Source organism: Phodopus roborovskii, unplaced genomic scaffold, assembly GCF_943737965.1.
Source record: "Phodopus roborovskii unplaced genomic scaffold, PHOROB, whole genome shotgun sequence".
In the NCBI taxonomy this organism is placed as follows: Eukaryota; Metazoa; Chordata; class Mammalia; order Rodentia; family Cricetidae; genus Phodopus; species Phodopus roborovskii.
Window position 1 is genome coordinate 7,543,444 of NW_026126636.1, and position 12,653 is coordinate 7,556,096.

At 49.6% G+C, this 12,653-nt stretch overlaps 1 protein-coding gene across 2 annotated transcripts; it reads right to left on the reverse strand.

Moving 5' to 3' along the window:
• Positions 1–4,451: 4,451 nt before the first annotated feature.
• On the reverse strand, positions 4,452–11,484 carry Actmap (actin maturation protease). 2 transcript variants are annotated; one of them, XM_051206973.1, is made up of 6 exons: positions 11,094–11,484; positions 8,693–8,761; positions 8,206–8,330; positions 7,476–7,605; positions 7,314–7,384; positions 4,452–6,360 (listed from the first exon to the last, which is right to left on the reverse strand). In XM_051206973.1, exons 1-6 carry the CDS (start codon positions 11,399–11,401, stop codon positions 6,023–6,025), a joined length of 1,041 nt encoding a protein of 346 aa, XP_051062930.1. In that variant the 5' UTR covers positions 11,402–11,484; the 3' UTR covers positions 4,452–6,022. The 2 variants fall into 2 exon arrangements, with proteins under 2 accessions (XP_051062930.1, XP_051062929.1); XM_051206972.1 differs by lacking the exons at positions 7,314–7,384; positions 7,476–7,605 and having other exon boundaries at positions 4,454–6,360.
• Between the last annotated feature and the right edge of the window lie 1,169 nt (positions 11,485–12,653).

Sequence of the window (12,653 nt, forward strand, 5' to 3'; positions counted from 1 at the left end):
CTCTTCCTAAGCCCTAACGTCTTCCTTTTCTACTGACTGACTTTATATATATATATATATATTTATACATGAGGTTGTTAGCTGGGGTGGCGTCAGGGAGTTGATGCAAAGTGACTTTATTGTGCCTCCCGCCCACAGTGGCCCCCAATAAACAGGACGAAGTCAATGCTGTGGCTGTTTTCTTGGCATCTGGGTACGTGGGCTGAGAGTCACACTCTGGACCTTCATGCTGGGGTGGGATAATGGAGTAGTGATCACCTTGGGAGAGTATGGTCAAGACACAGAAATGCCATTTTTGTTGTTTTGCTTAGATTTAAAAAAAATACTTATCACCGGGCAGTGGTGGTGCACAGCTTTAATCCAGGCACTCAGGAGGCAGAGGCAGGTGGATCTCTGAGTTTGAGGCCAGATTGGTCTACAGAGCCAGTTCCAGGACAGCCTGTAAGGAGTACATTTTTTTTCCACCTGCCGCCACCTGGTCTTGTCCTGCCACTGCGCCAGCCCCAAATAACACACAGAGACTCTGTATTTGATATTATACTGTTGGCCAGGTACTTGTTTCTTATCGGCTAGCTCTGCCTAAATTATTAACCCATTTCCGCTGATCTACGTATTTCTCTTACCGGGGAGCCAGCGGCATACTGCTTTCTTCAGACTCTCCATCTTGACTCCTCCTTCCTACTTCCTATTTCCTCCTTGTCTCCTAGTCCCTCCTATCTTCCTTTCCTATTGGCCAACAGTGCTTTATTATTAACCAGTATGAGAAACATATACAGAATGGCATCTCCCATCATCTCCTCTTTTCTGTCTAAATAAAAAGAAGGGTTTTAACCTTAACATAGCAAAATATATCACATAACAGTTATCAAATAAGAATCACAGTTAACACTATTTAGTCCATTAACATTTAGCAAGATTTGAAGAAAATATTCCATCATCTATCATATCTTTGTGTGTCTAAAGTCTAAGTAACTTATCTTTAATACTAAGGAAAACTGTAACCATAACTCTCTGTCTTCAAGTCCTTCAAAGACCACAGAAGGATAATATATAAACTCTAGAAATGACAGAGACAACTCACTGCCTGGTCACCCGAAGTTCTTTTGTAATCTTCCATCTTCAGCCCATAGGCCATAGTGTGTCTAGCTGACTCTTCAGCAACGCAGGAAACTTTAAACTGTCTTTTTGTATTGGCAGTTTGACAGTCACTTTTCTCTGTGTCCTGCATACTGTCTCGCAGACTCTTCCATGAAGCAGGAACTCTGTAGCAATGTCCATCTTGAATCAGCAGTCACTTTTCTGTGGGCCCTGCATGTCCAGTTTATATAGCACAAAGTCAAACAGTCCAGACAAGAGCAGTATTTTGTCCAAATGGCTAGTCTTGCCATATTGGAAGTAAACTCCATAACGTGTTTCTTTAATGTCCATCTTCCTTTTTGACGCAGGTGGTGTTACCAGGAGCAATTATGTCTCATTGTCAAGTAAAACCCTAATCCATTTTAAATGCCATATTCTGTAGGTCTTTGAAAGGTTTGAAGAATGCCTATCTATCTCAAATACATCTCTGTGTATCTTGAAAAACCTAACTAACTTAACTCTAAGCTTTGACTATCATAGGTAATTATCTATAATCTGTAGTACATTATACAATATGTTTCTGAATGAACTATATAAACACAATACCTAAACAAAAGGAGAAATATATACATCACAAAATTGACCTTAAATTGTATCAATAAATGAAAATCCATTCCAATACAAAGTAATCATATCAATACCATAATTCCCTTTTTACCTTTAAAAATAATTGGCTGCGATCATTACCCATTTATAACCAAGTCCATTTAAATGAAACCAAACATTTATAAACAATATTTGGGAATTTGGGCGTCGTTCGTTCCAAACTACTTCCTGCTGATAGGGGGCGCTGTCATGGGGATCCTAAGAAGTTGCAGAAATCTTGGCTGTAGTCTGCAAGGCTGGTTTGTCCAAGCTGTTTTGAATGTTGGATCATCAGCGACTGTTTCAGGGGGCCTGGCTTGATCAAACCACATTAGTCTGTAAGGAATCCACAGCCTGTTATTTTCTGTGGAAACAAAAATAGAAATCCTTTTCCCCAGTAACTTGTCCTTGAACTTAAATGTTGGAGTCAAAGCATTTTTAAAATATATAAATTGAATTAATGCAGCAGCATTTCCTTTATCAGTTGTTATTTTCTCAGCAGTCAAACAATGCAGAGACAACACAATAGCATACAGTAACCAGATTCTCTCTGAGCTTTTCATCTTTACGTGGCTTTATTATTACTCTGTTTATTTTACTTTTATTTTTTCATTTTTTGACATAGGGTTTTACTGTGTAACTCTTATCTGTCCTGGAATTTACTCGGCATACCAGGTTTACTTTACAAATCACAGAGATCTGCTTGCCTCTGTCTCTTGAGTGCTGGGATTAAAGGCGTGTGCTACAACACCCAGTTCCTCTTTGTCTCTTTAAAACCATTTTTTTTATGTCTACGTATATTTTAAAACACACTGTAAACCTTTAGAGGTTTTTCTTAATATGAATCTGTCTTTACTGTAAATCTTTATCTTTGTCTGGCCACAAGTCTTTTATCTGGTAAACAACATTGATAAAATGAAAGTCATAGCTGTGTCAGCCGCGGTTTACCAAAGATGGTGGCAGGTACTTTTACCGCCAGCACAGAAAGCTGTGCTCACCGCCTTGGTCTGTGCTGCCACCCAGAAAGCATGCTGCCAGCTTGGAGATGTGGTCACTGCCATTGCCATCTCTCATACACACCAATAAATTGTTAGCAGAGTTATTTGAAAGCTGTGCGGTTTTTTGCCGCTTAAGCTGAGTCAGGAATCTTCCCTTAAAGGAGCCGCGCGAATATCTGCTTGTCTCTAGCAAAGCAGAGTTCAACTGAGAAAAATGCTGCACTAAGAAACCTTGCTTGTCTCTGTTCTTTAGTTTCTAAAACCCTTTTTTAAGCTTTTGTTAAATTTTAAGTGGAAGTTCTTACTAGCCACATGGGCACCATCTGTAAGGTGTACGGTTTTTCTGCCTGGTATTGTCCTGCCGCCGCGCCAGCCCCAAATAATACACAGAGACTCTGTATTTGATACAATGCTGTTGGCCTGGTTACTTGTTTCTTATCGGCTAGCTCTGCCTTAATTATTAACCCATTTCTGCTGATCTATGTATTTCTCTTACCGGGGAGCCGGCGGCATACTGCTTTCTCTTGACTCTCCATCTTGACTCCTCCTTCCTACTTCCTATTTCCTCCTTGTCTCCTAGTCCCTCCTATCTTCCTTTCCTATTGGCCAACAGTGCTTTATTATTAACCAGTATGAGAAACATATACAGAATGGCATCTCCCAAGTCCACACAGAGAAACCCTGTCATGAAGAGACACACATGCAAACAAAAAAGAGAAAAAGAATTGCATGTATGTGTATTTTAGTTACTTGTGTAGGTGCCGAAGAAGGCATTGGGGCCCTTGCCCCTGGAGCTGGAGTTACAGGTTGTGAGCTGCCTGGTGTGGGTTCTGGGATCCAAACTTGGGTCCTCTGCAAGAGCATCGTGTGGTCTCAATTGCTGAGCCGTGTTTCCAGCCCCTTCTCCTAATTTTGAGACTGGGTCTCACCATAGCTCAGGTTGGTCTGAAACTTGAGGTCCTCTAGTTTGGGCTCCAGAGTGCTGGCATTGCAGGTATGTGCCTCCGCACCCAGTTTCTCTTGTTTTTTGTTCTTGTTGATTTGAGACAGGGCCTTGCTCTGTAGCCCAAACCTTCTTAGTACTCACAGTGTAGCCCAGGCTTGCTTCAAACTCACTGTGACCCACTGACTCACCCTCTCGGATACTGACATGGTATATACCACTACGATTAGCCTGAACTGCTGTTCTCCTGGGCCTGGCTCTGTACTCGACCATGCAAAGATACACGGCTCCCAGGCCAGTCCTTGGAGCTCCAGCACAATGAACCACGGCAGTGGCAGTCAGATATTAGGGTCAGGGTTCAGACAGACTGCTGCCCACCCCACTCACTGGTTACTACGTACTGCATGATCTCTAAAATGTGATCTGTGAGTGCTGGGAGCACCACGGCAACCTAGACTTGTTCCCCTCTTCTGTGTGGGTGTATTATTTTCCTATTCATTAGGATAAAGTAGGAGGCACCCACAACTGCTTCCTATGTCATTAATAAGAGTCTTACATAGTTAGCTCAAACTGTCCCTGAGCTTGTCATGCAGCAATGATGAGCTTGAACTGATTCTCTGGCCTCTACCCTCCAAATGCTGGGATTATAGACCTGCACCACTACCCTGGTCTTGGCTAGGATGTGGCATGTGCAAGGCTAACCTGGACTCCATAACGTAACAAGACCTGTCTTAGAAAACAAACAGGCTGGATAGATGGCTCAGAGGTCAAGAGCACTGGCTGCTCTTCTAAGAGGTTCAATTCCCACAACCACTTGGTGGCTCTCAACCATCTGTAATGAGATCTGATGCCCTCTGCCGGTGTGCAGGCAGAACACTGTATACATAATCTTTTTTTAAAAAACCAAAACTCACATATTCCTCTTCTCATGTGGACTCTAAAGGGGAAACGATACTGGAGCCAAGATGGAAAAGTTAGGGGAAATAAGCTTTAACATTTTTAAAAATTATATTTGAGTTTGTGTTGAACGCGGATATACTACAGGAAGCAAGTGGGAATCAGTTCTTCCACTACATGGTCCCTGGGTCATCGGGCCTGGCAAGCACTTTTACTCATTAGCCGTCTTGCCAGCTCAGGGAGAGTGATAGTCATATTCAGCTCACAGCTGGTGTTGGCACCTAGTCTTGGTTTCTCAAAGGCCACCATGGCTGCCATGCAGGTGAGCAGTATCTGAGTGAGGTAGGCCAAGAAGGGAGTTGGGTTCATTCCTGTCCTGTGAGCAAACTTGGAGATGGGTAACAGGGGGTCCAGGCTCTTGTAGATGTCCAGTAAACAAAGTGTCTTAAAAGATGCCCCCAAAGAGAGACCAATGGATGTCACATTCAGGGGGGAGGACCACGATGAGGGTCTGGGTTACTGTCAAGAGTCTTCCTCAGCCAGGCGGTGGTGGCGCACACCTTTAATCCCAGCACTCAGGAGGCAGAGGCAGGTGGGTCTTTGTGAGTTTGAGGCCAGTCTGATCTACTGAGTGAGTTTCAGGACAGGCTCTAAAGCTACAAAGGAACCCTGTCTTGAAAAAACCAAAAGAAAAAAAAGGAGAGTCTTCCTCTAGGTTGGGTATGGGGGAACCCACCTTTAATCTCAGCATGTAGGAAGCAAAGCCAGGTAATCTCTGTGAGGTTAGGGTCAACCTGGTCTACTACATAGGGCGGTCATCCAATGCTCATAGTTAAGATCTGTTTTTTTGTTGGGTCTCACTGTGTAGCCCTGGCTGGCATGGAGTAAACCAGGATGGTTCTGAACTCATAGAGAATCCTCCCATCCCTTCCTCAGTGGGTCTCAACCTTCCTAATGCTGAGACCCTTTAACACAGTTCCTCATGGTATGATGACCACCAACCATACAATTATTTTTGTTGTTACTTCTTAACTATCATTTTGCTGTTCTGAATCATAACAGAAATATCTGTTTTCCAATGGTCTTAGGAGACCCCGTGAAAGGGTTGTTTGACCCCCAAAGGCGTCATGATCCACAGGTTGAGAACCTGTTCCCTACCTTCTCAGTGCTGGGTTTAGAAGCATGTGACGCTACTCCCAGGCAGAAATCATGCTTTAAAAAAAAAAAAGCCTCCACAAAAACAAGTCTCCCTTAACCAAAGGCGTGCTTAATCCTTAATGAATTTAGACTGTGGACAATGGTCACGCTTGTGACTCCACAGATGGAGTGATCCTGTGATAGGTTTCTGCAGGACGTTCTCAAGATACAGGCTGGACTACAGACGTCACGCAGGGGACGAAGTGAGGCACTCTTAATGGTGATAGAGGTAACTTCAGGGCAGGTGCCCGTGCCCCAGCCCCAGCTAAGGGCTCCACCCCTGTGGTCTCAGCAACAGGACCTGGCCACAGAGGCCAGCTTGTACCCCACCGGCGGGTACCACGTACACCCGTCCATCCGCGGCCCTGGCAGGAGAGAAGTCTGTCAGCTGCAGGTTGCTATCCCGGACTTGGTTGTAGTCCCACAGCTGGTAATGCCAACTCTTGCCCTGCTTGGAGAGAAGGAAGGTGGCACCCGGGGAGCTTTCCTCTGGGAAAGATGGTGGCTGCTGGGGTGTGCCAGGCACTGGGTGGAAGAGGCCTGGCAACTCAGCGTCTTCCATGTAGCCAGGGGCTGGCACGCTCTGCACACCTATGAGGACCCCTGGGGGACAGGAAGAGGATGTGAGTTGCCTGGGTTACAGCTGGATGCCAGGGCTCCTGGATCCCTGGTGACCCTGCTGGCCAGGTGCTGCCTGGCTGCCACAAGGTTAGGACTGGGGTGCAGAGCAGGGCCTCTGGCTCCAAAGTCTCAGGTGTCCACAGTCCTGCCTCTGTCAGCACACCGAAGGGGGGGACAGCACTGAAATGAGGACCCCAGAAAGACCCTCACACAGAGCCAGAACCACATCTGGACCAGGCAGGCTGCTGGTGAGACACGTGCAGTGCCGACAATGTTCTACAGGGCTGCGTCCCTGCCAGGCAGCACTCAGAGGCAGTGCTGCCTCCATTACTGTTTGGGTGTGCACTCTCGCCCTTAGGGTTCAGGGTGGGGACTTGCACCTTTCAGTTGGCAGTGCTGTCTCTTGCTGGAGGAAGTGGACCACTGGGGTGGGGTTGAAGTGTTAAGGGCAGGGTTATAGTCCAATTTCCATTTCTGGGTGGAGCTCTCTGCTTCCTGGTCTACAGCAACAAGCTGTACCTCAAGCTCCTCCCTCTCTATGGACTCATCAGCTGCCACCCCATCCCTTCCATGAAGAATCCCCTGGACCTCTCAAGGTGCTTCTGTGAGGAAAGCCAATACCCTCCCCTACTTCCTCGATTTCCACATGGGCAACAGGCCCAGAGAAGTAAAGAGCCTTAGGCAAAATGACGGAGTTTAAAGAGGCTGGGCTGGGCCTCCAGCCCCTTAGCCCCTTACCCCCTAGGTGGTGCTCTGAGCCTGTGTCTGGGAACTCTAATTGGTAGCCAGGGACCTGGTGCTGCTGGGCTTTCGGCTAAGTACTGCATGGAAAAGAGGTGGCCAGGCTCCTGCCCAGGCCCTCAGTGCAGACACAGTATGAATGGGGTTAGTAACAGTGGCTGGAGAGATCTAGGGGCGAAGGTGGGGGGGCCCACCTGCGCTCACTGCCCAGTGCGCCTTATGGCCTTTCTTCTGACACGGTTCATGGTTGAAGTCCTCATCATAGCTGGAGCTGGTGTTAAGGTCCAAACTGTGGTGTGGCCCTGGACCCCACCCTTCACTATCCCTGCCCTGCTCCCTCCCCGACCACGGGATGCGGGATGAGCAAGGGGTGTCCAGTGGTGAGATGCTGCAGGACCCGCTCTCTGTTGGGACCACCCAGGCCGCCACACAGGAGCTCAGCCTGGCAGTCCAAGGTCTCCTGGGCCAGTTTGGCCATGTCAGCCACTGGAGAAGGGGGTGGGGGAGACAGAAAGACAGAGAGGGAGAAGGTGTGGATTAAATAAATACATGAATGAGAATCACTTCAAAAGACTTAGCGTTTGTACAAGTTCAGAAAATGAGGCACAAGCTGGGCCTGAGGAAAGAGACCTGCAATCCCAGCTATTTCAGAGGCTGAGTTAGGAGGATCAAATGTTCAAAACCTGCCTGAGCTACCCAGTGAGTTCAAGACCAGGCTGAGCAATTTAGTGAGCCCATGTCTCAAAAGAAAACAATGGCTGGAAATAGAGCTCAGTGGTAGAGCCCCTGCCTAGAATCCCCCAGTGGAAGGCTAGTGGTGGAGCTCTGTGGTAGAGCCCTTGTCTTACAGCCCTGTGTTCAATTCCTAGTACTACAAAAAACAAATACAAAAAAAAAAAAAAAAAAAAAAAAAAAAAAGTGAGGCACAGAGGGTCAGTAGTTAAGGTGGTTTGACTTTGGTAACAACAGTCTCCTGCTATAAGGGGACAGAGCAGAAGGGAATGAGACCTGCTCCTGCAGTGCCTCAGCTGGCCTAGAGAGGAGCCAGAGGAACTCCGGGCTTGAGGTATTTCCCAGCCGACTCACCAGAGAACATCTCTCCCTGCGCCGTGTAGCCTCTCTCCATGGCTACCTGCACCAGTCTCTCCAGAGAGACGCTGTCAGGGGTCGACAGAAGGGTACCTGCCATCCACAGGGCCACCAGTCCACACCTGGGAGAGGCAGGCCACTCTGTAGCATGTGCCTCGTCTTTACTCAACTCCCCTGACCTCAGAGGAGGGAGAGGTGTGCTGTCTAGGGACTGCCTCCCCTCCCATGCCAGGTCGGGAGAACAGGCTGGAAGGTGGGGACAAACCTGTGCTTCCCGCTCCTCCCGTTCTCCCTCCCTTCCCCACCCCCTCTCACACTCACACTCACGCACGCGCACTCACACTCACCACGATGTGGAAATCGCCCTGCTTTCTCTCCCCCCTCCCCAGGATGCCTGGGGAGGGGGTGGGGATACCATTCTCACTGTACCAGCCCGGCCTTGGAAAACTTCTGGGCCTCTTGCATCAGTGTGACGGGCACTTACTGAGGGCCTTCTTGGATGAGTGATGGCAGGTCGGCACAAAAGAGGATCCATTGCAAGTCACTTCGAAACCTGGGCACCAGGGAGCAGCTCTGAGGATATACCCTGGGGACTGAGCGGGCAGTCCTAAGGCCTCAGAGCTACTCCCCTGCTGAGGCACTGCTGATTGCCTCCCCTCGGCTTTCCCATTTGGTGGTGTTGGTAGTGGAGTCACCATTTTGCCTGTTTCCTGATGCTTTTCATAGTCCTTGAAAGGCAAAGAGCACAAGCAGAACCTATGCAACCAGGAGTCCCAAAGATTAATCTGAGGAAGTTTCTAGAAGGTTTTATACCCAAATGCTAAGATTTTTTTCTTTCTGTTTTTGTAGACATTATCTCCAAATGTAGCCTAGGCTAGCCTCCATTCAATGGCAATTTTCCTGCCTTAGTTTCCTTAGTGTTGGGATTAAAGGTGTGCCACCATGACCAGTGCCTGATTATTCTCCCCACCAGGTCTGGGGGGGGGGGGTATGTGTGTGTGGGGAGGTGCGTGGGAACTGATGTGACAGCTCAGTGGATAAAGGTGCCTTCCAACTTGAGTTCAAGTCCTAGGACCCACATGTTGGAAGGAGAGAGCTCGCTCATGAAAGGTGTTTTCTGACCTCTCACACACAAACACTATAGCACGCGCGCGCGCACACACACACACACACACACACACACACACACACACACACACACACACATTAATTCAGCCTTGAGTAAAACCCAGTGACAATATGCTTAAGGGCCAAGAGATCACCTCAATGATGAATCTGAGCAGGCCTGATCAGTCCTGCCCCGAGGGAGCCACATGGATCCAGCGATCTTTGTCCCTGGAGGCTTAGGGCCATATGCTTGCTTTTCCTATTCCAAGGCCACTGGGAGGTAAGCTCACACACAAAGCTCCAGCTCCTCAGGCTGAGAGAACTCCTGAGCACAGCAGGGTACTCAGAGGCAACAACTCCCCTACTGGAGTTCAAATGGGGACCTCTCCCTCTTCCAACTGTGGCTGAGTGACTGCTGTTAAGAGCTTCAGGTTTCTTTCATTTGAGATTTCCTCTGACTTAAGTGTATCTGCATAAGTCTATGCCACCTGTGTGGGCACTCACAGGGGCCAGAAGAGACACTGCTGCATCCTCTATATCTGGAGTTATGGTTATGGTTGTGTCACACCATGTGGATGCTGGGAAGTGAATCGAGGTCCTCTGCAAGAGCAGTGAGTGCTCTGAACCACTGAGTCATCTTTCTTGGCCTACACATTTAATCACAACACTTTGGAGGGGAAGACAGGTGGATCGCTGAATTCCAGGCCAGTCAGGGCCACAGAGAGAAACCCTGTCTCAAACCACTACTAAACAGCTGGTGATGGCCATATACACCGACCATCTCCTGAAGTGGAGAAAGAAGGAACAGGTATTCTCAGTACATAGAGTGTGAGCTCAGCCTGGGCTATATGAGACCCTATCTCAACCAAACACATTACCCCCCCCCCCCCCCCGCCAAAAAGAAAACCCAACTGGAAACAGCCAAGAAACAAAGTAAACAAATACTTTTAATCCGACATATACTACCTATGTGGTATGACAGATTGCATTCAATTTGCATGATGGTGGCTGGGGCACCTAGTATGCCAAGTGTGGTTGGAGAATTAAAGTATCCCCTTTCCTTCCTTCCCAACCCTCCTTTTACGACAAGGTCTCACTATGTAGCTCAGTCTGGCCTGCTCAGCTCTGGGATTACAGGCATGTGCCCCTATGCCAGGCACTGGGAGTTTCCTTATCAATTTGGACAGGGGCCTATGGTCTCCTCTCTACCCTCTGTATCCATACACATCACTTTCTTCCTGAGATCTCCAGTCCTAACTGTAGTCCCTTTCTGAGCAAAGCCTTTCCCTGGCTCATTAGAGACCCAGGACAGTCCCGATTCCTCCATTCAACCTGTCACAGGCTGTGTGGCTGCTGTTTGCTGATTTTCCCAGCTCCTCTTTGAAAACAACATGTCTTTACTACAGACCGGCACAGATGCTGTCTGTTCTCACAGCAGAGGCCTCCGTAACGTTCTCTCTAGTGTTTGTAGTTGCTTCTCTTTCAGAAGCCATCACTGAGTTACACACTCCCTTTGGGCCCCATTAACATCCTGGCTACTCGGGGAGTCACTGTCTAGAGGGGCAGAGGCATGGCCTCTGCCTCAGAGCCAGGCATGAGCAGGAGCTGCTCTCTCTATTGCCAGAGGCCAAACGGCGAAGAGCTAGGTAGGAGATTTAAGGCATCTGGCTGTTTGAGATCAAGGAAGTGGGAAACGCCGAGATGGGGGTAGCTGACGTGATTTGGAGACAGGTGGCTGGATGGAACCTGGGGGGGTGATGGGGGTTTGGAAACCCTACCTGTGCTTGTGCAGCTTCAGGAGCCTCCTCACATCGTCTCTGCCTTTGGGCACTGGGCCAGCCTTCTCCAGGGCCTCCTTCAGGAGCCGGCTCTTCTCCAGGCCGTAGACATGAGGGGGAACGACTTCCACAGCAGAGGGCGGAGGTGGCGGTGGGGGAGGGCCAGAACCCTGGAGACTACAGGGAGGGGATGGCAACAGTAAGTCCGGCGGACTTGGGGGTGAAGGAGGTGGAATGGTGGGGTCTTGGGATTCGTGGACTATTGGGGGGACTGTGGGCGTTATGGCGAAAGAACATGGAGAAGTCATGTGGGGTCTTCCGGAAGAACTGATGTGAGGAGAAAGAGGATCCTCCCAAATCTCTCAAGGATGGAGATTCTCAGTTTTCAGAGGATGTGGTACTCAGATCCGCACATAGAAATCTGTAATAAAAAATTAAAAACATAAAGTAAAAACTAAGTTGGTCTGGGAGAACTTGATTAGTACTTCAAACAGTGGAAACAGAAACTGGGCTAGATCAAATGATGAAGGATCCCCAAGGGTGGGCTGTGCTATGGGGGTGGAGCTACATCAGGAGGGAATGTTGTCACCTCATCCACTTAGAGCTATCTATCTACATTTGTTCGCTTCCGTAATAATGACGCAAAGATCTGGGGTGAGGTGTGGGGTAACCTGCCCCATCACATCTCTGGCTGGAGTTTGGAACCTAATATGACCTTGGGAGCTAGAGGTCAGAGGCGCGTGCCTGGGGAAACAGCCTAGCGGTGGGGCAAGGTCCTGGAATCAGCCTGGAATCAGTATGAGAGTTACAGCAGCTCTGCGGTCGAGGGCGGACTAGGGACGGAACTCAGGCACTGAGACACCTTCACGCCGGGGAACAAATGGCAGCGGCCCTCCCCGCCGGCCACCGCCGTCCTTCCTCACCCCACGTGGTAGAACTCGCAGCCAGTAGGACGCTGCGCGTCGACCACGTGACCCGAGGCCACTGGCGGAAGGGGAAAAGGCGTGGCTTCACCGGCGCTCCAGCAACGTCCCGATTGGCCAAAAGCTCACAGCCTTCTTTGATTGGTCTGCTCACCCGGGCAGGGGGCGGGGATTACCACCAAGGCGGGAACCCAGCGCCGCTCGCATTGGCAGGCGCTGGGGCCGGGGCCGGGCGGAACCTACCGAGTTTGCGCGCCGCCGCGAGCGTCTCGCGGAGGGCAAGCGGGGCCGGGACAGGCGGCTGCGTGTCTGAGCGGAGTAGCGAGGCCGGCGCGGCGGTTCAGGTGGTGGGTTCCCGCGCTGTAGACGGGGCGTCTGGGGAGGCGGGTGGGGCGCTTGCGTCGGGCCTCCGGCTGCCGTCACTTCGGGCGGCCTCTTTGAGAGACTAGGATGCCCCCCGTCGGTCCCTACTTTCTTAACTGGCTCCCGCATCCGGGTTCTTTTTTTCCCCTCTTCGGACGCCGTTCGCGCGCGTGGACTAATGGGAATCGCCACTGCGTACGCTCCGCCTGCCGGGCCTCGTAGAGCATTCTGGGATTCGTAGTAACCCTTAGCACGCGGGCTGGAGAAGCGGAGT

Bases quoted from the DNA above. Each gene is read 5' to 3' on its own strand.
- Actmap (XM_051206973.1), bottom strand. From the start codon at position 11,401: ATGACTTCTCCATGTTCTTTCGCCATAACGCCCACAGTCCCCCCAATA. The intron at 7,606-8,205 runs GTGAGTCGGCTG...CCCCTTCTCCAG, and splicing joins GCAGGGAGAGATGTTCTCTG to TGGCTGACATGGCCAAACTG. The intron at 6,361-7,313 runs GTGGGCCCCCCC...CCTGTCCCCCAG, and splicing joins GCACTGGGCAGTGAGCGCAG to GGGTCCTCATAGGTGTGCAG.